The sequence below is a fragment of the Sciurus vulgaris genome (genome assembly GCF_902686455.1).
Source record: "Sciurus vulgaris genome assembly, chromosome: 2".
NCBI classification, from domain to species: domain Eukaryota; kingdom Metazoa; phylum Chordata; class Mammalia; order Rodentia; family Sciuridae; genus Sciurus; species Sciurus vulgaris.
This window is the reverse complement of record NC_136462.1, coordinates 193,839,883-193,863,265: the sequence shown is the minus strand read 5'-3', so window position 1 is coordinate 193,863,265 and position 23,383 is coordinate 193,839,883. Positions and strand designations below refer to the sequence as shown.

The 23,383-nt window shown below is 61.5% G+C and overlaps 1 protein-coding gene across 4 annotated transcripts in view; it reads right to left on the bottom strand.

Moving 5' to 3' along the window:
• Positions 1 to 23,383, bottom strand: part of BCAS4 (breast carcinoma amplified sequence 4) — a 54,188-nt gene that overhangs the window by 1,066 nt on the left and 29,739 nt on the right. For 3 of the 4 annotated variants that reach the window (XM_079126977.1, XM_079126978.1, XM_079126980.1), the window contains 2 exons: positions 18,549 to 18,671; positions 17,541 to 18,455 (listed from right to left, as the gene is read on the bottom strand). In XM_079126977.1, the coding sequence (XP_078983103.1) occupies positions 18,168 to 18,455; positions 18,549 to 18,671 (411 nt within the window). In that variant the 3' untranslated portion in view covers positions 17,541 to 18,167. Of the gene's footprint in view, positions 1 to 17,540; positions 18,456 to 18,548; positions 18,672 to 23,383 lie in introns of those variants that run through there. The other variant, XM_079126979.1, reaches the window with a different exon arrangement.

The window sequence follows — 23,383 nt, the reverse complement described above, 5'->3', positions numbered from 1 at the left end:
CTCGCGCTGTGCCCCGCACCGTGCTGCACCCTTACCTGCCCTCCCCACGCAGCCAGCAGGACAGAGCAGGTGAACCCAGGCTCAGCAGGCCGCTTGCCCAAGCCACGCCCTCCAGGTCCCCATCTCATGAGGACACGTCAAGGCACAAAGGCCTGGGAACCAGGAGAGGCGCCAGCTCTCCCTGGAGGGGCTGGGGGGCCTCCGAGGCTGTCATCTAAGATGCCACCCTGCAGCAGGACTCCGGCAGGAATTAGAGAAAGACCGTCCCCAGCAGTGGGCAGGGTTGCTCCAGGCTGGGCAGCAGCAGGGGCCAAGGGGGTGTGGCGGGGGCTGGGAGACTGACGCTCCTGGCAGAGCAGGCCTGGCAGTGGAGGCAGGGGGCAGCCCTAACCAGGCCAGGCCATGGAGGCAGCTGGCAGCCCGTGAAGAACCTCCCAGGAGCACCCGGAGAGCAAAACCAGTAAGCCAGGGCCGGGATCCAACTCAGAGGTCGAAGCTACCAAGCAAGATGGCGCGGTGTGTATGCACTCAGGCGTGGCTTTAGGAAGAACAGAATAGAACAGGCAGTAGGGGAAAGAGGAGGTTGCCGCGAGTGTCCCATAAGGTGAGTGTGACAGGTTCCACCTCTGAGCCACAGAGCCCTGGACTTGCCACCACACCAACCCTCCCTCTGTCAAGGAAGGGAGCCATCCAAGGATTTTAAAGAAGGTGAGAACATGTCCTGGTGTCTAGGGACCTCCCATCCGCCTGCGTCAACACCTTCACCTCTAGAACACCAGGACAAGAGATTCACCTTGGCCGAGGGTCAGCCTCAGGAGGTTAACAGTCAGTCCTGGGTCAGCCACTCTTGGCTTGGCCTGCATGGGGGTGATTTGGGGGACAGGACCCATCTCACCTGCCCCTCTTCTCCCAGAAACTTCCCTGGCTACCTCCTGCTCCGGTGAGTCAGTGGACACAGGTATCCCTGCAGCACCTGGGGAGTGAGCCCACAGGCCTCTGTGCAGTCTGAGGGAGGCAGAGTGGAGACCCAGAGTTGAGGGTATCTGCACCTCTTCCTCCCAGCCCTGGCCCTGGCGGTTCCTGGGAAGGAACTGGTGCTTCAGCCCTCATCCGGGTACAGAACTTGAGGCCAACAGCATTCCGTGATCCTGAAGGGGCATGGCCCTTCTCCTGACCCATGGGACCCAGGCATGGCAAAAGGTCCATACAAGGTCAGTGTCCAGGCCAGGCCTGAGCCAGTGTCCCAGCCCTACCAAGTGGCCTCTCCAGGAACCCCCTGTTCCTTTTGAAATGAATCTACTAAAGGAGGCAGACTTTTGAAACCGGAGGAAAACCAAAATAATTATGAAGGAACCAAGGGACACGGCAGTGGGAGACCCGGGTAGCTCAGGATGCAGCCCTGCCTGCAACCTAACGCGGACAGATGGGCACAGAGCCGCTTCACCAGGTGTGGCTGCTCGGAACCCACGGGTCTCCCAGGAAAGAGGCCACTCCAAACAAGCTGGCTGTCCTTTTTCAAATGGGTCACCAGCCTGGCACATTTGAGAAAGGCTGCAGAGGCTGGTATGGCTCCGTTTCCACCCAGGGCCAAGATCACGACATCTTGGAAGAGGCACTGGAGACACGTGGGTAAGTGACAGCCCCTATGGAAGTGGGTGGCCTCAGCTGCGCAGGGGCGACAGGGTGGTGGGGAGGGGATGCCCGCTGTCCCGCGAGGGGCTCAGTGTGGGTGGGGCCTGCCCACGACCCCTTCTGGCAGCACCCCCTGATATTCCTAAGGGATGCCAGGCGCCGAGCTACTCCGCCAGCAGCGGCACCGACACGGGAGGTCCGGCCCAGTCAAGCCCCACCCCTTATCCACAGCGATTGGGCCAGAGCCAAGCATGTGATCCAAGTGGGCCAATGAGAAACAGCCTTGGGATTCTCGCTGTGGTGCTGGAGACTACTCCGGTCCTGTGAGCTGGCCGAGAGCCTGCCAGGGCAGAGCCACACTGTGGCCTGGCTGAGAACAAGCCAAGGCAGGGGAGATGGTGCAGGACAGTCCTGACAGAATTATTTGATATTGAGCTCTGGAATCCGATGCTGCTTGAGGCTAAAATAACCCTGGGGCTTTTTCTGTTCATGATCCATGAAATATTCTTCCTATTTCAGCCCAGTTGACCCAGGCTACTGTCACTTGCAACCAAAAATTCTGCCTAAAACAAATAATAAATCCATAATGGTGCCAGCAAAGGGCCTAAAGGCCAGTCTCCTGAGTCTGCAGGTGTGGTAGGTGTACGAGGTTGAAAAAAACCAGACACACCCCTCTGAAGCCATGGAAGTGCACACAGTTTCTAAGGGCAGTGAGCAAGACCCCCGTCACTCGCACACCAGATGCCACCGGAAACCACGCCCATTTGCTCTTGGATTCCATGGCAACCTGCAAGGCAAGGTCTCTCCATATCTCAGAGGTCCCAGGAGCAAGGGGACCAGACGGCTGGGGCCCAGCACCAGGCCCAGCTCTGCCCATCAACCCACAGGCTCCATGGGGACAGAGCAGCACACTCAAACCTGAACAGTCTTGCCTGTGCTTTGCACCCCCGAGAACCTCAGAGGAACACTTAGAGCCTTCCAACTGGTCACCAGGCCCCACTGAGGCCAGCCAGGTCAGCAGGGGCATCAGAGGCTCCCCACCCCCACCCCCAGCCTGCAGACAAGAAAGCTCCGCTGCTCCAGGACAGAGGTCAGGGCAGGAGCGCCCACACCTGCTCCCGGACCTCCCCAGCCCGCGCCTGGCCCAGAGCCCCCGTGCTCTGCTAGGCAGCCTGGAGCCTGCCTCCATCTTCTGCAAAAGGGAGGCTGGACTGCACACTCTGCCATTCCATGTCACTCCCTGCTTCTGCCCTGGATCCCCAGCTCCCAGTCTGCAGCCCGCAGCCCAGGAACATGCATGCTTGGTGTGCTCAGTGATTTGTCAAAACAGAGTTGCCAACCTGTAAAAAATCAGATTTTCCATGAAAAACCAGACTGCCGATTTCTCCTGGAAAATCATCTGGCAGCTCAGGACCCACAGTCCCTGGTGACCCAAGGTCACTGTGCTGAGGAAGTTGTCCTGGGACGCTCACCAGGTCTGTAACCTGCTGCTTCTGGCAGATGCCTGAGTCCCCCCTGGCAGCCTGCACCACCAACCACTTCTTTTCTGACAAAAACCCCAAATGGCTGTCACAGCACGTCACAAGGTCCTAGCTGGCTAGAGCCTCTCTTCCGAAGCCCCTGTGAGACCACCATCTGCGCTGAAGCCAAGCCCACCGACCTCAGGGGCTTTGCTGTCCCTGTGCCACTCCTACGCCTGCTTCCAGAAGCCCTTCCCAGCGCGTCCCAGGATCCACCCCATTCCCATGTCTCTGGGCAGCGAAACCCCACTTGTACCCCCAGCCCTGGACTGTGTCTGGTGCTGGCCAGGGTCAGTGAGTCTCTGTAAGGAGCCAGACAGTGGATAGCCCAGGCGTCGCGGACCACACAGTCCGTCGCCACTACTCTATTCTGCTCTTGGAGCACAAAAGCAGCCGTCAACAAGATGTAAACGGAGGGCGTGGGCGTTCAAATAAAACTTTATTTACAAAAACAAGGGCAGGCCAGATGGGCTCAAGCTTCTGAACTAAACCTGTCCTCCCCCAGAGAAGAGAAGTGACAAGCTCCTCCCCACGTTGCCACTGGCCTCCAGATGTGGGGCCAGGCCTGCCTCGCTGACTGTCCTTGGGCCTGAATTCATTTGGCTGGTGGCTGGTGGGTAACCACAGCAAGCCCAGTCCGTGGGGCTCAGAGCAGCCAGGAGGTGCACGTGAGCAGGCTGCGGCCCAGAGGAAGCAGCCGCTCTGCAGCCCTGCCAGAGGCCAGCTCCTGAGGTTCCCGGGGTCATCCTGACCACCCACTGCCTCCCCCTGCCTGGGAGGCAGAAGTCCTTAATCCCATCTTGCAAAAGAGGAAACTGAGGCTCGGAGAGTCACTTGGCCACAAACCCCCACTCAGAATCGGCAGAGCTGGGATCTGAACCTGGGCCTGCCCAGCTTGAGCGTCTGTGCCCTCAGCAGAGCCCAATGTCCCCTCGGCCTCTGCTTCACCACCTCAAAACTGGCAGGACTCTCCCCTTCCAGGCAACTCAGAGGCCACACCTGGTGACCCTGGTCAGCAGCCGACTGTGCTCACTTACGACTGAGTTCGTCTCTAACACTGGAGAACTGGGGGTTTCGCATAGATGTAAAGTGCCTATTTCTCTTTCTTAAGAAGAAAATGAGCTACCTACCTGCAAGAGACCCACGTTCCTGCAGGGTGAAGAGAGATGGCCCCGCTGGACAGACGCGTGCCTTTCAGGGAGCCACAGTCCCTGCGGAGTCCATGCAAAGTGACTGCTGCCCTTTACCCCGCTGTCTCCTCTAGTGTCCACAAGGGCCAGTGAAGCAGCACCTGGGGCAACGCCCCCTTCAAAGCAGCTCGGAGAGGCTGGCGTCACTCAGCTGTAAACGCTGGCCTGCGGTGCCAACCAGGCTCCTCTCAGCTTTTGGCACCAGCCACTGCCCTGGCCAGTCCCCAGGGCTTTCCCCCGGGCTGGGCCTGGCTGCTCCACCCTGGCTCAGGGCTCTCTGTACCCCAGGTTGCACCCGACTGTCCTGCCTGCAGGGTCGGTGTCTGCTCCAGAGTCCCCTCTTCCAGCGCCGAGGGCTGCGAGCAGAGCCCTCCCCTTTCTCCGTAAGCGGCGCTGGCCCCAGCCTGTCCACTCCTACCCCGGGGCTGGGCTGGGCAGCTTCGCAGAGCCAGCCCCCTTCCCACCAGAGCCCTCTTGTCCAGCCTGGCCTAGACCAGCCTCTGCTGGCCCAGTGACCACAGCAGCTAGCGGCAGAGGGAGCCCACAGAGGCCTAGTGACAGAGCATGGGGCTGGGCTCCCAGGGTGGCCGCAGTGCCCAGGCTGCCCTCGTCACATGGACCAGCTGGGCAGTCTTGTGGAGGCAATGTGAGCCCCCAGCAGCAGCTCCGGAAAGTTCCTGGATCCCCATGGATTCTGCTTTCAGCTGGAGGAAAGGCGTTAACACGGAAACCAGCAGAGGAGGATCTGAACCAGGCTCCTCTGAGCTCCTGGCACCGGCCACTAGATCCAGGCTCACTCAGAGACAGCCCAGTGGGGGCAGTGGGGCCACCGCAGCCGCCAGGACTAGGGCTCTCTGGAGCATCTGCTCTGACCCAGAACCTGGTCTGTCCAGCCTTGGTCGAGGGACAGTGCTGTCTCTGCGCCTGGTCCCTCCTCCCCGCCAGCCCTCTCTCCTGGGTTCGCACCCTTCCTGCTGCACCAGGGTCACCCCGCAGGGCCTCGGGTGCGGGACACCGCCTCTCATGCGGAGTGATCCCCGCTTGGTTGCCGGCCAGGCCTGCTCAGGGAGCGCCTGTGCGCACGGGTGTCGCGGCCCTTTCTCAAACGAGGACGCCAAGATTCCGTGAGGGACTCTGCAGACCTGCCCACTGTCAGGTTCGACTTACTGAGCAGAACCTCTGTCTACCCCAATGGTCCCAGCCAGGCACTGGGGTCGCCCTCAACTCCGCCCACCCCTCACACCCCGTCTTCGACTCCGCCTGCTCATCCTCCCAAATTCATGTTGGAAATGAAATGTCATTTCCCTTTTTTGGGGGGTGGGTACTGGGGATTGAACCCAGGGGCGCTTAACCACCGAGCCACATCCCCAGCCCTTTTTATCTTTTATTTTGAACCAGGGTCTCACTAAGTTGCTTAAGGGCCTTGCTAAGTTGCTGAGGCTGGTCTCACACTTGTGATCCTCCTGCCTCAGCCTCCCAAGCTGCTGGGGTTACAGGCATGCGCCACTGTGCCCTGCTCCATTTCCCTTTTAAAAATGGATTTCAATCTCCTTTAAGAGCAATGGAAAGATCTGGTCTCTGGACAGTGCAATGGGCAGCCACCACTCTGCAGGGGACGTGGGCCCTCCTCTGCAGCGGTCTCCCAGCCCTCCTCACTCGCTTCTGGCATCTGCCTGGTGCCTCAGAGCCCGTGATCAAGCTGATCTGCCTCCTGAAACCCTGGCCTGAGCTGCCCTTCCCTAAGCCATCTGTCCGGGGACTCTTCTGCTCCTGGTCCTCGCAGGGGTCTGTCCTGACTCAGGTCCTTGCACCTCTGTCCCCTCCAGACTTTCCGATCTCATCGGGGTTGCCCGCGGATGCCACTGTGGTGTGCATCCTTGGTCTCCCTGGTTGTGCCTGCCCCATCTCCCTGCCAGAGCCTGCACCCAGGGGACTCTGGAGCAGTGGGTGACAAACCCAGAAGCAGATTGCCATCCAGGGCAGGGCCGGGGGCTGGCCTCCGCCACGTCAGGGCTCAGAGGCCCAGGACACCTGCCAGGGCCGCCCTAGGCTGCTGGGTGGTTAAAGCCGGTGTCCGTGCCTGACCAGGTCCCAGAGCCACTACGGGAAACTCAAGTTGAGGCCGGGACAGGAAAATCTGGCGAAATCCAAATACAGACTAGAATTGAGTTCTGATAAAGGGTCTTGGTCTTGACAATTGTCCCAGGGTCTCAGATGACAACAGCAGGGACACTAGAACTCAGGCAGCCACGGGAACTCTCTGTGTGTCTTTGCAACTCTCCTCTAAATCCTAAGTTATGCAGTAAAAAGGTCATTTCAAAATAAATGACACACACAGTGGTGGCTTTTGCAGAGTGCACCTCCCTGTGGACACCAGGCTGAGGCCCACAGTCAAGCCCGAGGCCGTGACTGCTTACTCAGCCCCAGTGGTGGGGTGACTCCTCCCCAGGTGTGTGCGATGGGCAGGGCGGGCGGGGTGAGCAGCCCTCCACCCGCCGGCCTCTGGCCTGGAGCAGCGCTGGCGCGGTTCTGAATCCCCGGGACCAAGGGGCCATGCATTGTGCACTGGGCCCCAGACGTTCCTTAGCCGTCTTGGTGACAGAACTGGATTTTAAAGCAGGATGGGTGTGGCCTTGGGGCGTGGTCTTCGTCTGCACCGCCCCTCTAGAGGCTGCTCGCGGAAGGCTCCACCGCCAGCGTGGACCTGGAGCAAGGCCCGCAGGGGACCAGCGCTCCTGGCCAAGCAAGCCCCCGGGACAAAGGGCCAGGCCGGACGGTGGTGGTGGAATTTGGGGGACGTTAGCAGATGACCTAGTCAGAGCCAGGATGACGCACGGGAGCTGCCCCATGGAGGAGAGTCCTCTGTGCGTGGCACTGGGGGTTGAACCTGGGCCACTCTGCCGCAGAGCCACATCCCAGCCCTTTTTACGGGACAGGGTCTGGTTAGGTCACCCAGGCTGACCTTGGACTTGCCATCCTCCCTCCTCAGCCTCCCAAGTGGCTGGGATCACAGGCGCGCACCACCACCGCGGCTGGCGAGTCCTTCCTAGCTCGGATGACAGACCAGCGAGCCGTGGCCAGGATGGCCAGGGGCCTTGCTCGTTCAGTGGCCTCCCTGGCAAAGGAGATTTGCCACCTCCCCAGGGGCAGCCTCACGCGGATGCAGCCAGTGTCCGGTCCCCACGTCCCTGTTCTGAGCTCACGCAGTAGCTGGCCGAAGCCTGGCAGCGGGTTGCTGTCAGCTCACTTCCGTGCTGAATTATCGACAGGCTCCTTGCCGGCCTCGCTGGCTGGCCTGGGAAGTGTCCGTCTGCACAGACTGGAAAGTGCACCAGTGAGCTCCGGAAGCAAGGAGCAAAGGCAACCTGGTGCTTGGTCAGGTTCCACAAGGCCACCCGGAGAAGCCACCAGTGCCATCAGCTGTTGGCCATCGAATAAACAGGTTGTCCAGGCAGAAAGAGAGATGCCCCCGCTGCAGGCCCGCCTGGAAATCTCCCGCTTGCAGTCGCTCCCGCTGCAGCAGAAGGACCCAGCCTGAGGCAAGGCCTGGCTGCCCTGCCCTCCCCCACTCCAGACCTCCTGCCGGTGCCTCCCAGCCTCTCTCCTCGGTGGCAGCCAGGCTCAGCCAGCCCACAGGGGCGCCTTCACCTCCAGGGCCCTGGAGAGAGAAAGGGAGAGAGAGAGAGAGAGAGAGAGGGAGAGGGAGAGAGGGAGAGAGAGAGGGGGAGAGAGAGAGAGAGAGAGGGAGAGGGAGAGAGGGGGGGAGAGAGAGAGAGAGAGAGAGGGAGAGGGAGAGGGAGAGGGAGAGGGAGAGGGAGAGAGGGAGAGGGAGAGAGGGAGGGAGAGAGAGAGAGAGAGAGAGAGAGAGAGAGCCCAAAGCTAGAGAAAGGGTCCAGGGACCAGGAGCACGGGGGTGAGCACACTCAGGCCAGCCCTGGCCACACGGGACCCGCCGGCCCACCCCACTGCACATGATCCATGTGCTTGGTCCCCGTCCCTCCCAGGCCACCTCATTCTGCCCTGGTGCCTGGTGGCTGGATACCTCCAGCCCTGCGCTCCACCCTCCGTATCCACCTGTCACCTGCTCCTCCCCGTAGCCCCACTGGCTCCACCTGCAGCAGCACATGAGTCTCCAGGGAGTCACTGTGAGTGAACAACTCCAGTCCTCAAAGGTCACAGGCTCTGATTCCATGTATGGAATATTTTTGAAATGGCAAAATTTGAGAACTGGAGGCAGGTTAGTGATTCCCAGGGGCCGAGGGGGGAGGGGAGGGGAGGGGAGCTGGCCACCAAGGGCCGGAGGGGGCCTCCAGAGGCGGGGCTGCCCAGCCACGTGGCGGGGGCCAGAGCCCTGAACCCAAATCCAATGCAACTCGTCCAGCGCAGACCGAGGGGCAGGGAGCCCAGGGGGAAGGCAGGGCAGCGGCCACCCTGGAGAAGACCAGCAGGTGGTTGGTCGCTGTCCTGGCTGACTGTCCCGTCCTGCTGCTTCACTGGCCGAGGGCACTGGGATTGCTGTTGGATGCTTCCTTTCTCTGCACACCGGACGGAACCCAGGGCTGTGCCCGCCTCGGACGCCTTCCCACTGAGCCCTGCCAGGTGCCTCCAAGAAGACCTTGGGCTTGACACAGGCACACATCCAGTCACCTCCACCTGAGCCCGCGGCCTCCCAGCTGGGCAGCTCCATCCAGGCCTGCAGAGCCATCGGGTGAGACTGAGGGCAGAGTGCAGCTCAGGACCTCCGGGCCCGAGTCCTCGCAGACGGGGACCCTGCTCCTCTCGCGGCCAGAGCCCACGTGCCCAGAGCCCACGTGCCCAGACCCCTGCAGCCACTGACCTTCCTGGGGGGTCGCTCCCGCCACCTCCCCGCCCCAGACGCACCTTCTGGCTTCCCGTAACCCTCTCCCGTTCTCTCCACCGCACCGTGCGCTGCTCTGCGCCCTCTGCTCTCCCTGCACCCCAGGGCTCCGAAGCAGCCGCGGTTCACAGCTCAGCATTAACAGCGAGAATCGAGAATCGGGTCGCTAGACACGCAGCAGTTAAGCCTGGCCTCGGGCTGGGGACCCCGGGCCCTGGGGAGCAGCCCAGAGGCATAAAGGAAGAATGGGTGTCGGCCATGGCTCCAGGGCGCTTCCAGGCTCCACGCAGGGTGGGGAGGGAAGGCCCTGCCCTGAGTCCACCCAGGAGAGCCAGCAATGAGGGCCTGGGGTAAATGCCGACTCGTTTCTGAAGACCCAGGGACACCCTGCCACCTGTCTACTCCCTCCTGTGAGACTCCTGCTGCTCCCGGGAATGAGGGTGGGCACAGAAGCGGGAGTCACGGAGGATCTGGGATCTGCAGTTTGACACCCTCTCAAAAGCCCCACACAGCGTGGACAGCAGCGTCCCTCCTCCAGTGCGACGAAATGTGTCCCAGACCCTCAGATGGCAAAGTCTCCCTTCCTAGCTGTGTGACTTTGGCCAAGTTACCAACCTCTCTGTGCCTGTTTTCTCATCTGGAAGGCAGAATGACGATAGCTCCTGCCTGGTGGGGTGTGATGCTCACAGAGCCGCGGGGGCTTGGAAGCTAGTTAGTGCTCAGTGAAGACGGGCCGGTTTCAATGTCATCACAGCTCCCTGAGTTCAGACGCCATTAATGCCACCCTGAGCTTGTGAGCCGCCCAGGCAGTTTGGTAATGCTGCACTTTTAGCATTAAAGGCGCTCAGACCTGGCGCCCGCACCACCGCAGGACTCAGCCCGAGCTCTGCTTCCGTTCAGTTTAGGAGTCCCCAAAACTAGAAGCTCCAGGACATTGCTTAGCCACTAAGAGGCGTGGCTCACCTGTCAATCAGAAGGCCTGCCCCGCAGGCTCTCAATAAATGGCCGGCGAGAGGCCACAGGAGGCACACACATGGCCACAGCCAGCCCTGCCAGCAGGGCCCCCCTTGCTCTTCCACTTCTCTTCCTTTCTTTTTTTAAAAAATAAATTTATTTATTTATTTACTGTACTAGGGATTGAGCCCAGGGGTGCTTAGCAACCAAGCCACACCCTAGCCTTTTCTGTTTTATTTAGAGACACATCCTCGCTAAGTTGCTGAGGCTGGCCTCTAATTTGCAATCCTCCTGCCTCAGCCTCGGGGATGGGCCCCTGTGCCTGGCTTCCGTTTCTCTTGAAGTGCCAACACTCTGCTCCCATCATCTGAGCCCCTCCTGCCGGCTCCCATACACACTCCAAGGGGCACTGCCGGGGCCTCTGGGGCCAGCTCTATCCCAGTAAAGAGGTGCCAGACACACGAAGGGCGAGGAGGCCAGAGGGTGGAGAGTCCCAGGCCAGGCCGTGCCGCCCAGCCCTGAGCGGCAGCCCCTGCTCCAATTCCCGCTGCATGAAGTACCGGCATCTCCCCTCTGCCCGAGGCTTTCTGGTGAACTATAGGGACACCCCAAGTACCAGGCACTTTGACCTTGGCTTTTGGGCCTGGCGTTGTGTCAAGGCGTGACAGCGTCTGTCAGAATGGGCACCTGGACGGATCACTGCCGATCGAGACGGGTTGACTTTCCCAGCAGAGAGCCGACCCGAGCAGAGCCAAGGTCCAGGGCTTCTCGGCAGAAGGACTGTCCTTCGTGCAGGTGCCCAACCCCAGCTGGGGCATCGCGGGCATCACTGTGACACTCACCCTTCTGGGCCACGGAACGCAGGGCCTGCCGCTGCTGACCACGCCGCCCAGCCCCGCCAGTCTGGCCTCGCCCGCGGGCGCCAGGCGCTCCCTCTCCCAGTCCTCCTCGCCTGTTCCCCGGGACGCCCCTGACCCCTCTGCTCTGTTGGGCGCAGGAGGCAGAGCGGGCAGCCCGCTCCAGGCTCCCAAGAGCTCTGGCCACGAGCCATTCTCACCGTGGTGCCGGGGGTGGAACCAGCGTCTCGTGCGCACTGGCTGGAGCGCTGCCTGCGCCGCGGCCCCAGCCCGCTTTCTAAAGCAACACAGAAGCCAGAGGTGGGCACGGGTCGCCTGGCATCCGTGCACATGGTGCTTCCATGGGCTCAGCCGCGGGGCTGGAATGGCGAGCAGTTACCAGCTGGAGGGGCCGTGGGGCAGTGGGCAGTACCGGTGCCATGGAGATGGGACAGGAGCGCGGGCGGGCACGACCCCGTGGGGTGGCAGCTGGCAAGGATGGAGTTGTGCCACGGGCAGGCCTGGCTCAGGCCGAGCCGTTACTGATGCTCCCCACACATCAGGGTCCCCAGGGAGCCTCTCGGGGGCACTTAGGTCCTCATGAGGACACCAGGGCTCCCAGGGGCAGTGGGCGCCATGCTCTGCCCACTGGCTGGCGGCAGAGCAGCCTGGACCTGCCCAGACCCTCCCGCCAGTCAGCAGGGTCACCAGGCCACCCTGTTTCCTTGGGTGGCGGCAGGAGGAGCTGGAGGGACGGGGGCGGGCAAAGTGGGATTCGTGTGTGTGACACAAGGAAGACGCGAGAAGATGGGCAGGGACGGAGGGGGCAGAGGCACGGTGACAGACGTGGTGACGAGCAGAGGCAGCACAGAGGACGCCCACGGAGCAGGGACGGCTAGAGGTGGAGATCTCCGCGCAGCAGGAGCCAGGGCCTGGGGCGGAGGCCTGGGGACACCTGGGAAGGGCAGAGGTGGCCCCCTGTGGGTGTGTGACTGTCCATTTCCTAGCGTCCGGGGACAAATCCCCAGGCTGGGCCCGAGGAGGCCTGGTCCCCCGCCATGGCCTTGGCCAGGCTGGTTGTGCGTGAGCAGAGGAGCTTGTCCACAGAGACGTGGCTCCAGGGACAGCCAGCTGCCCCGTCCCCTCCTGCTGGTGGGGCTGAGGCCTAGCGGTCGCTGCAACACTCCCTCTGGGGCGTGTTCTGACACCACAGCTGTGGGAGCCCGGCTGGGATGGTCAGCCCCCCAGTGGGAACTGTCCACAGAGTCCCAGCGGCAGGTCCCTGCTGAGCGCCTACTATGTGCCAGCCCAGGTAAGGGACGCCCTGGCACCTGCTTTCGCCTCTGCCAGCTGAGCGTGGGCCTGCCTCAGTGGCACTTCGGGGCCAGCGATGGCAACCTGCCTCCCTCCAGGACAGCGGGAGCGAACAGGTGAGGAGGGCCTGAGCACCGGCCGGCGTGGGGACACGCAGACCCGCCCTCCCGTCCAGTCTCCGGGTCTCGGTGCCCTGCCCAGGGCCCGGGTGGGAGCAGGCACCTGGAGGGAGGCAGCCAGGGAGCAGCGCCTGCACCTCCGTCCTCCACCGATGCCCCCAGGAAAGGCTGCTGCCCGGAGGGAAGCCAAGACCTGAGCCGGCCCAGGGCAAGCGGCAGGTCAGGGCACAGACCAGCTCGCGGGCTCCAGAGCCCACGGGCGCCCGCAGCCAAGCTCCTCCTCCTGGAAAACGCCCCCGTCTACAGGAAACGCGCGGAGGGACTAAAATGTGTCCCCACAAACGTCACCGACGTTGCCACCAGGGCCAGAGGCTTCCAGCACCAGGCCGTTGGCCTCCCAGGAACAGGCGGGCACCTTTAGGTTGTTGCGACCGGGGCTGGAGTGGCACCCAGCCCACAGTGTGAGTCCAGACGGGGAAAGCTGCCCGTCCCTTGGCGGGACGATGGGAGGCCAGCGCCTAGTGGGTCCCACAGCAGGGGGTCAGGCCACGCCCCAGGCCTCAACCAACAGCCCCCGGGTACAAAGTCCTCCCTGCAGAGGACCTTCCTCCCGCCGCCTCAGACCTCGGCCAGGACGCCGCCCCACCAGCCTGCCAGGGCCCGTCCCTCCCCACACGTGAGCCACCCCCCCGTCTGTGACACAGCAAGCCTGTCACAGGGCTGCGCTGCGCCCGGAGCCGCCCGGCAGCAGGTGGGCAGAGCTGCCCACCACTGTCCAGTTACCATCGCCATCTGCTCGGGTTGCCCAGTGCCGCAGGGGCTGCTGGGGCAGGAGAAGGAAGCAGGTTTGGGGCCAGAAGGCGCCAGGGAACCTCTGGGTCCGTGTGGCGGGGGGTCACTCTCCGCCACCCGATAGGCCCCGCCAGGCTCCCCCAGAGGCGCCCTTCCAGGGGATCCTGCAGCGGGAGGTGCCCCGGAGGCAAAGCCTCCTTGCTCCAGGCTGGATGGGGCAGGGAGGGGACAGGGCTGGGGGGCCACAGGGGTGAAAGGGGAAGGACGCCAGACCCGGCACGCCGACAACTCCTGGGCAGCTCTGCCCGGGCACCATGGCCTCTGTCCCAGCCATGACGACCCTGCCGGCTCCTGCCTGGAGACGCCTCCAGAGCCTGGAGCCAGCGAAGGCCTCGGAGGCCTCTGAACAGCCACCGAGGGGCAGTCACTGAACACCCGCGGTGTTCAACCTGGGCAGCGACTCACGTGCCACAGACAGGTACTGAGAAGGGAAGGTGGGCCCAACGAGGGAGGAGCCAGATGTGTAGACTGTAAATTTTTTTTCTAAAATACTGGCAGTGGAATGAGCCAGACACCGTGGCACATGCCTGTCATTCCAGCTACGGGGGAGGCTGAGGCAGGAGGATGGATTGTAAGTTCGAGGCCAGCCTCAGTAACTTAACAAGATCCTTTCTCAAAAGAATGTAGAAAGGGCGTGGGATATGGCTCAGTGGTAAAGCACCTCTGGGTTCAATCCCAAAAAACAAAGAAACAAAGAAATAAAACACTGCAATGAATTGAAATTAAAGACATCCAAGTATTCAGCAGCCCAAAGAACATGTGCGGTTGGAGCAATTTTGGCCGAAGATTCTCTAGTTTGCAACCCCAGGCACTGGGGCCACGGTTCCGCCCAGGGGAAGAGAAGAGACACACTGAACAAGCTGAGGGCTGGGTCAGACCCAGGCTCTGTAACCACACTGTGTGGCCCTGGGTAAGTGAACAGCACTCTCTGATGCTCAGGTCCCTTTCTTATAAACTGGAAAATGACACCTATCTCTGGGGTTATCATAGGACGTTGAGACTTCTTGTGTAGTAGATGCTCAATAAAACTGCTGGCCGCTAGGCAACTGTTAATTTGGTTGCTGCTAAAAGCTGAAAGGCTCGGGCTGCAGCTGGTGCAGGGCACTGAAGAAGGGCCCACCACGCTCCCTGGTCTCCAAGGCCTCCAAATGGGTGGGACCTGAGGGGGCCCATTCAGCCCCCTAAAGTGCACAGCTGGGGAGGGTGCTGGGCACAACCCGGGTACACAACAGATTTTTCTGCATGATGTTCAGCATTTTGAAAAACTGGTCACTGACTTTGAGACATTGGAAGATTCAGATAAACCCCGTGTCCAACTTTCTCCCTGAAACAGGAAAATCTGGCCACTTTTGGTCCCTAGTTCTGCAAGGCTGGTGCCAAGCAACTTGCATCCCTTTAGGTGAGGGGTGAGCTTCGCTCCCTGCTGCCTCGGTGGCAGACACACCCATTTCTGTTACCAGTGGCCCCAGGGCATCTGTGGGTGTGACAGCCGCGGCTGGAGGGTGGCAGTCAACCTGCCGCCCTGTCCCTTCCTCCACCCACGGCCTGGCCCTGCTGCTCCAGGGTGGGAGCTGGCCCACTTGGGCGCTCCCACATTCGAGGCTCAGGAGACAGCGACGCCCTCCGCCTCCGCTCAGCAGAACAGATCTGACCAAGTCACGCCTGTGAGCTCGCACTCCCCTCTGAAGGCCCCCTGGGGCCCAGTGCCTGCCACCTCCCTGACCTCTCCGCCCCTGCGCCCACTCGGGCGCCCACACTGGACTTCCCACCATTGCTCACGCGCCGAGCCCAGTGGCTCCACAGCCCTGGCGTCTGCAGGTCCCTCTGCAGGTCCCTCTGCCAGGAGCTCCTTTCTCCTGGCTCCAGACCAGCTCATGCTCCTCATCCAGCTCCTGGCTTCAGGCCCCTCCCCAGGGGCTCCGTGACCCTCAGAGCAGCAGGCCAGAGGGAGCAGCTGTCCACCGAACGTTCTCGGGATCTGGTCAACGCCTATATTCTCCCAGAGACACAGGCTCCCCAGACGGCAGACCGCGCCTACCCCAAGGCGACAGGAGGATGGACAGCCAAGCCTTCAGCCAGGGGAGGAAGCCCTGGCAGAGATGTCACGGGGTGGGGGACAGGGGACAGAAAGGGAGGTCAACCCGGCTGGAAGCTTGCAACAGTGAAGGACGCCTCGATATATCACTGAAAACTGGACCTCGATGTGGTGCGGCACGAGGACACGGGCTGCTGACCAGAGAGCGCGTCCCCTGTGTCAGTGGGAATGGGCCCCTCCTGTGCCGGGTAGTGCGGGCCAGGCCACTGGACCCAGTGCGTCTTCCTCGGCTGCTCAAAGGCAGAGGGCAGCCCGGGCTTCAGCGGGGACCTCTCACGCCCCCAGCGCCCCCAGCGCCAGCCCCCCACAGTCCACATCCAGCCCCAGAGCCAAGGGGGGGGGGGCAGGACCTCTGTGCTGGGAGGGGCTGGGACTGCTTCCCCACCCTGTGTCTGGGGTACTGGGGACCCAGGCCCGACCACCCCTCAGGCCTCCCACTACAGCTGCAGAGTGAGGAGGAGGTGGAAGGAGGACCTGGGAAGTAGGTGGCCACGGTTCAGGACAGGCCAGGTTTCCTGGGCCTCTGCCCCAACCACCATCCCAGCTGAGGAGAGGGCAGGGAAGGCGGATGCCCACGCCCGGCAGGGCTCCCGGGTGAGGGCTGAGGCCTGGAGGGGTCCCCACACACGCATGGGGAGGCTGTGGGGGAGGGGCGCAGAGGAAGGCCTCCTCCCTTGGGAGGGGCTGCAGGAGCAAGGCCTGCCGGGGTCCCTGGGCAGAGGAGGCCCCACTCTGGGGACCTGGGGCAGAGCAGGGTGAGGGGTGGAGAGCAGCCTCCTGGGGGCAGCCTGGGCTGGGCTGGCCTTGAACTCCTGCAGGGGAGCCAAACCCAGGGGAGAGCTGAGCCCCAAGAAAGGACCCAAGGAGCCACTGCTCTCTCAACCCCACCCTGCCATCCTGCCGGCCTCGGGCCTGGGGGCAGCCACACAGGGAGAAGGGCTGGGAGTGGACCTGCCTCAAGCCACAGCCTCAAGAGAAGGGCCCGGGAGCAGGCGCTGGGGCTCAGAATCCTGGCTTTAGGAATAGGGATGGAACCATCGGAGGGTGGAGGGTCTGCAATCACCCGCGGGGAGCAGAGCCCCAGCCCTGGGCCTGGCACCCGCACACTGCCTGGGACAGGGGACCCCTGGGGGCCTCAGTCTCCTCGTCTTTGAAACAATGATCAGACCTACTTAACGAGTGGGGCCTGGAGTCGGCTCGGCTTGCTCCCTGGAAGCCTTCGGGTCTGCGCACACCCCTCCCCCAGCAAGCCCAGTGGGGCCAAGTTCAGCACCCGGTTTGCTGAATGACTCACCCCTGGGGCTGGGATGTGCTTCCTGGAACAAGTCACCACAGGTAGCCTGGGGCCCTGCGCCCAGCGTGCTGTGCGTGCTGTGCGGTGGAGAGAGGGGGCAGGTCCCAGCGTGCCCAGCCGCACCGCGGGGGACCCTGCAGCAGGAGCAGCTGGGGGACCCAAAAGGCCTGGCTTTCCAGCCCAGCTGACCTCCTCTGCCAGCCTGGCCCTGGCCGTGGGAGCCTGGGGACACCTTGGGGGCCACACAGTCCAGCAGGGGAGGTGAAGCCCAGAGCCCAGGGCCCTCAGCACTGGCGGTCTAGTGGGCTCAGCGTGGCCACACCAAGTCATCCGTCCTCCCCCCCCCCCACCCGACATCCTCTAAAGCAGTCAGTGGCAGAGATGGGCTCCTGGTCACCTAGGAATGTTCCCTGGGACTCAGGGAAGGCAGGACAAGAGTGGCCCCTGTGATTTCATTGTCACTGAAAGGCAGAAAGACCGAGTTTGTCTGGAGAGGTGCCAGGAAGTGGCTTGGACTCTGATGGATCCAGAGGAGCTCCTGGACCTTGCGATCCGTGAGGCCACTGTGCTCTGGAGGCAGCCAGGTGAGGGGCGCGTGCCCTAGGCAGGGACAGGGCAAGAGGAGCTGAGCCGAGGAGCCGGGGTCTGGCACCGGAGAGGGACTCTCCAGGGGACATCCCAAGTCTCACGGTCTAAATGCACCGCCTGGCCCCGGGGGGAGGTTACAAAAGCCAAATTCAGTGCAAGGGCTGCATAGGGGCCAACGGGAAAGGTGCGTGGGTGCACCTGGAGGCCAGCAGGGCCTGGTGAGCAGTGGGCGGTCAACAAGCCCTGGAGCAGCGGAAAGACACAGGCAGGTACGGGACAGGCGGGAGGGCCACAGGCACAGAGGGGGCCTGGCAGAGCCCAAGGACCGAGACCCGACGAGGGCAGGACAGGGCAGCCGGTGGGCCAGGTGCCCGTCCTGTGAGGGGTGAGGCTGCCCAGCCAGCTTGGCGGGTCTCCCCCTCTGTAGGACGGTGTGACGACACGTGTGCCTTTCTCAGGGCTGTCTGAGAAGCCAGCGCCCAAGAAGCGCTGCGATGACCAACGCGAGCCCTGGGTGCCATCATCCACCGCAGCTTGGCGCGCACCTCTGGGGCTGGGAGGGTCTGCAGTGGGGCCACCCGTGCGCCGTGGGCGCCTATCAGCATCTGAGGACTCCACTACTGCACGCCTAAGCCCCTGGCCCCAGCTGGGACGACCAGACGGTCTCCAGACGGGACCAGCGTCCCTGGGCTCAAGGATCAGCAGGCGGCGAGCGTGTTCTGAACAGCGAAGGTCTTCGTCGTACAACCCACCCGGCCTCAGGTTTTGCATCAGAAAAAGCGACATGACAGTCATTCCATCCCTGTGGGGTCGTGGGGAGATCCCAGACGGGACAGAGATGTGGAACTCAGACCTTTGACCACCTCCACCCTCCAGGCTCCTCCGTCTGCTTCAGGCTGACGTGTGCAGCCTCCCTTACGAGGCCCTTCCTGGCCTCCATCCTGGATGTGGCCTTGTCATTGTCCTTAGTTTATAAGGACAGAGTGGTGGGGTGGGGGGCTGCTTCTGCTTATCACGGTAATCCCGAACGGGGCTCAGTATTTGGCAAACAGCAGGTGCTCGATACATTTTGACTGTGTTACGTGAGCAGTTACGGCGATGAAGCTTGAGGTGCAGGGCGAACAGAGACACGTGCCCGAGGAAGGGGAAGGTGGAGCTCCCGGCCACCCCGCAGCCCTCAGGGCCAGGCAGACCACTTCCTGCCTGCAGAAGGGAAATGCGACCCTTGAACTCTGCCTCCCGACCTTCTCCCCACTCTGGGAGAAGCCCTCCTCACTTTGAGGGGCAGATACTCACGTTTCTGAAGGTGGAGCCCAGCCACCTCCTCAGGGCCTGCGGAAAGGCCCTGTGGTCCCGCTCAGCCTGGAGCACGTGGGCTTCCAGGAGGGCAGCGTGCTGCCCAACCATCTTGACGAAGGCCTGGCAGAGAGACAGAGAGTCCATGAAGCCACATCTGTAGCGGGTGGGAGCACGTTCCTGGCCGGGCTCCCTCAGCCGGCAGGGACGCCAGGCCGTGATCACCGGCACCGGCCTCCCTCCTCCAGGCTCCACAGCTCCCTGCAGGGCCTGGCAAGGCCTGCTCAGCAGAGGACACATTCGGAGGCCCCGTCGTAACAGTGGCCACTTCTGCTGGCACCCTCCCAACCCTGGCTGGTATCCTGTGGATCTTTCCCCCGGAACCCTATTTTCAGCCTCTATTTTACAGAGGACAACTGAGGCTCAGAGAGTTTGGGACACCCACCCAAAGTCACATAGCCTGGAGGCAGTAGTGAGGAGATTCAAAGCACATCCGTCATATTTCAAAGCCTTTTAGAAATTATTATGAAGAAGGGACTTTACCAGCTAAGTGTGGTGGCACACGCTGGGGATCCCAGCAACTCAAATGGCTGATGCAGGAGGATCTCAAGTTCAAGGCCAGCCTCAGTAACTTAGTGAAATCCTGTCTCAAAATAAAAAGGGCTGGGATGTGGCTTGGTGGTTGAGTGCCCTGGGTTCAATCCCCAGTGCCAAAACCAAAAAATGAAACAGAGATATTTTTAGAAATTGCCAAAAGCTCACTTTAATAGTTGATGAACGCTGGAATCTGGGATCTTCCAGGGCCAGGCAGGTGGAGAGGACCAAGAGGAGATGGAGGGGACAAGGTCGCCAGGTCCAGACCCACAGGAGACCAACCAGCCCAAGGCCTGGGGTACCCAGTTTCCAACTCAAAAAACTGTCTGGAGTCAGACTCTGATTAGGATCCAAGTCCACCCTCACTAACTGTGTGCCTCCTGGCAGGGGCTTTATGTCTATTAGTCTCAACTTCCTCATCTGTAAAATGGATGTAGCACCTATTAAAGAAGTGCTCAGCACCTATGAAGAGCTCGATGGGGAGAGGGAGAGAGGGAGAGGGGGAGAGGGAGAGGGAGAGGGGGAGAGGGAGAGAGGGAGAGGGGGAGAGGGAGAGGGAGAGGGGGAGAGGGAGAGGGAGAGGGGGAGAGGGAGAGGGAGAGAGGGAGAGGGAGAGGGAGAGAAGGAGAGGGAGCGAGAGAGAAAGAGAGAGGGAGGGAGGGAGGGGGAGGGAGGGAGGGAGGGAATGTTAGACATTATTATTTTAAAAAAAAAGAAAAAAGGACATTCTATTTTTATGCAAAGATTCCAGTTTCATCCATGCTGGCAATGAACCTACACTTTAAAAACACGTAAGCCCAGGAAAATCTGACACAACCATTAGTGACCTTGGGTGTGCCTTCCACACCTCTATCTCAGCATGTGTGCTCACGTGCCCGTGTGTGTGTGTGTGTGTGTGTGCGCGCGTGTGTATAAGCAGCCAGGGCCACTAGAGGTGCCACCTCAGACAAGGCCCCCTCCCCAGGCTCCTTCGTTTGCTCCAATAGTGGAAAGAAAACGACTCCTGCAACAGTAACAGGCACCAGGTGTCCCTGCCACCTCCATCCAGCCCTCCCCGCTGCCCCCATCCCACAGCACCCCCTCTGTCCCCTGGGTTCCACCAGAGTGCCCAGCTCACTCTGCCTCCACAGGGCCTGTGCCTGCTTAGGGTACCCCCTGCTTAGGGTACCCTTCTCTCTGCTCCTCAAGGGTGGCGCTGCTTATCTTTCAGGCCTTGAATTAAATGTGTGTTCCTCAGAGGTCCTCCCAGACCACCTGATCTCATATGCCCTGAGCCACTGTGGAGTTGCCCTGTCTCCCTGTCCTCAGCCCTTGTGGCCCTGTGCAATTCTGTCCAGGTACTCTCAGCCTCCCCCAGCATGTGGCACTGTGAGGGGAGGTACTGAGCCAGCCTGGGGGGCTTGGTGCAGTAGAGGGGTCTCCTGAGGGCGAGGGCAGGTGCAGGAGTACACACAGTGTGGGGACTGAGTGCAGGAGCAGGGGCGTGAGCAGGTGAGCAGGAGAGCTGGTGAACAGGAGAGTTGGTGAGTGGGAGAGCAGGAGAGCTGGAGAGCAGGAGAACTGGTGAGCGGGAGAGCAGGAGAACTGGTGAGCGGGAGAGCAGGAGAGCAGGAGAGCTGGTGAGCAGGAGATCAGGAGAGTGGGAGAGCTGGTGAGCAGGAAATCAGGAGAGCAGGAGAGCGGGAGAGAGGGAAAGCTGGTGAGTGGGAGAGCGGGAGAGCTGGTGAGCGGGAGATCAGGAGAGCAGGAGAGCTGGTGAGCAGGAGAGCAGAGAGCTGGTGAGCGGGACAGTGGGAGAGCTGGTGAGCGAGAGAACTGGTGAGTGGGAGATCAGGAGAGCGGGAGAGCTGGTGAGCGGGAGATCAGAAGAGCAGGAGAGCTGGTGAGCAGGAGAGTGGGAGAGCTGGTGAGCGGGAGATCAGGAGAGTGGGAGAGCTGGTGAGGGGGAGATGAGGAGAGCGGGAGAGCTGGTGAGCGGGAGATCAGGAGAGCGGGAGAGCTGGTGAGTGGGAGATCGGGAGAGTGGGAGAGCTGGTGAGCGGGAGAGTGGGAGAGCTGGTGAGGGGGAGAGCGGGAGAGCTGGTGAGCGGGAGAGTGGGAGAGCTGGTGAGCGGGAGATCAGGAGAGTGGGAGAGCTGGTGAGCGGGAGAGTGGGAGAGCTGGTGAGGGGGAGAGCGGGAGAGCTGGTGAGCGGGAGAGCGGGAGAGCTGGTGAGCGGGAGAGTGGGAGAGCTGGTGAGCGGGAGAGTGGGAGAGCTGGTGAGCGGGAGATCAGGAGAGTGGGAGAGCTGGTGAGGGGGAGATGAGGAGAGCGGGAGAGCTGGTGAGCGGGAGATCAGGAGAGCAGGAGAGCTGGTGAGTGGGAGATCAGGAGAGTGGGAGAGCTGGTGAGCGGGAGAGTGGGAGAGCTGGTGAGGGGGAGAGCGGGAGAGCTGGTGAGCGGGAGAGTGGGAGAGCTGGTGAGCGGGAGATCAGGAGAGTGGGAGAGCTGGTGAGGGGGAGAGTGGGAGAGCTGGTGAGCGGGAGATGAGGAGAGCAGGAGAGCTGGTGAGCAGGAAATCAGGAGAGCAGGAGAGCGGGAGAGAGGGAAAGCTGGTGAGTGGGAGAGCGGGAGAGCTGGTGAGCGGGAGATCAGGAGAGCAGGAGAGCTGGTGAGCAGGAGAGCAGAGAGCTGGTGAGCGGGACAGTGGGAGAGCTGGTGAGCGAGAGAACTGGTGAGTGGGAGATCAGGAGAGCGGGAGAGCTGGTGAGCGGGAGATCAGAAGAGCAGGAGAGCTGGTGAGCAGGAGAGTGGGAGAGCTGGTGAGCGGGAGATCAGGAGAGTGGGAGAGCTGGTGAGGGGGAGATGAGGAGAGCGGGAGAGCTGGTGAGCGGGAGATCAGGAGAGCGGGAGAGCTGGTGAGTGGGAGATCGGGAGAGTGGGAGAGCTGGTGAGCGGGAGAGTGGGAGAGTTGGTGAGGGGGAGAGCGGGAGAGCTGGTGAGCGGGAGAGTGGGAGAGCTGGTGAGCGGGAGATCAGGAGAGTGGGAGAGCTGGTGAGCGGGAGAGTGGGAGAGCTGGTGAGGGGGGAGAGCGGGAGAGCTGGTGAGCGGGGAGAGCGGGAGAGCTGGTGAGCGGGAGAGTGGGAGAGCTGGTGAGCGGGAGAGTGGGAGAGCTGGTGAGCGGGAGATCAGGAGAGTGGGAGAGCTGGTGAGGGGGAGATGAGGAGAGCGGGAGAGCTGGTGAGCGGGAGATCAGGAGAGCAGGAGAGCTGGTGAGTGGGAGATCAGGAGAGTGGGAGAGCTGGTGAGCGGGAGAGTGGGAGAGCTGGTGAGGGGGAGAGCGGGAGAGCTGGTGAGCGGGAGAGTGGGAGAGCTGGTGAGCGGGAGATCAGGAGAGTGGGAGAGCTGGTGAGGGGGAGAGTGGGAGAGCTGGTGAGCGGGAGATGAGGAGAGCAGGAGAGCTGGTGAGCAGAAGAGTGGGTGAGCAGGTGAGTGGGTGAGTGGGAGACCTGGTGAGCAGCACCTTCTCAGCAAAAGGCATGGAGGAGCCCACGCTGCAGGCATCTGCTGGGCCATGTTACCTGGTTCTGGCTGCAGCAGGGGAGATGCTGAATGAGTGACATGGTGTGCGTGTGCATGTGCGTGTGGGATATGTATGTGTGTGCATGTATGTGTGTGTGAGCATGTTTGTCAATGTGTATGTGTGTGAAGATGTGGATGTGTGTAAGTCTGTGTGCTATGAGTGTATGCATGTGAATGGGGGGTGCATATGAGTGTGTATATGCATGAGGCATGTGTGAGTATGTGCATATGTGAGCACATATGTGTGAGTGTATGTAAGAGTATTTGTGTGTATGTCTGGGTGAGGATGTGTGTGTACACGTGTAAGTGTTAGCAAGTTTGTGTATGTGCATGTGTGTGAGCATGTTTGTGAGTGTTATATGTGTGTGTGCACGTATGAGTGTATATGTGCATGTGTATGTGTGAGTAGGTGGGGGCACGGGTAAGCATGGGTATGTGTGAGAATGTGTGTTGTGTTATGTGTGTGTACTTTTGTAAGTGTATATGTACATGTATGTGTATGAGTGTGAATGTGCACGTGTTTGTGAGTGAGTGTACATGTGGGGGCATGTGTATGTGTATATGTGAGTGTCTGTGTGAGAGTACACTTGTGTGACTGTGTATATGTATGTGTATGTGTGTGCATGTGCGAGTGCATATGTGCACAACTGTGTGTGCATGAGTATGTGAATATATATGTG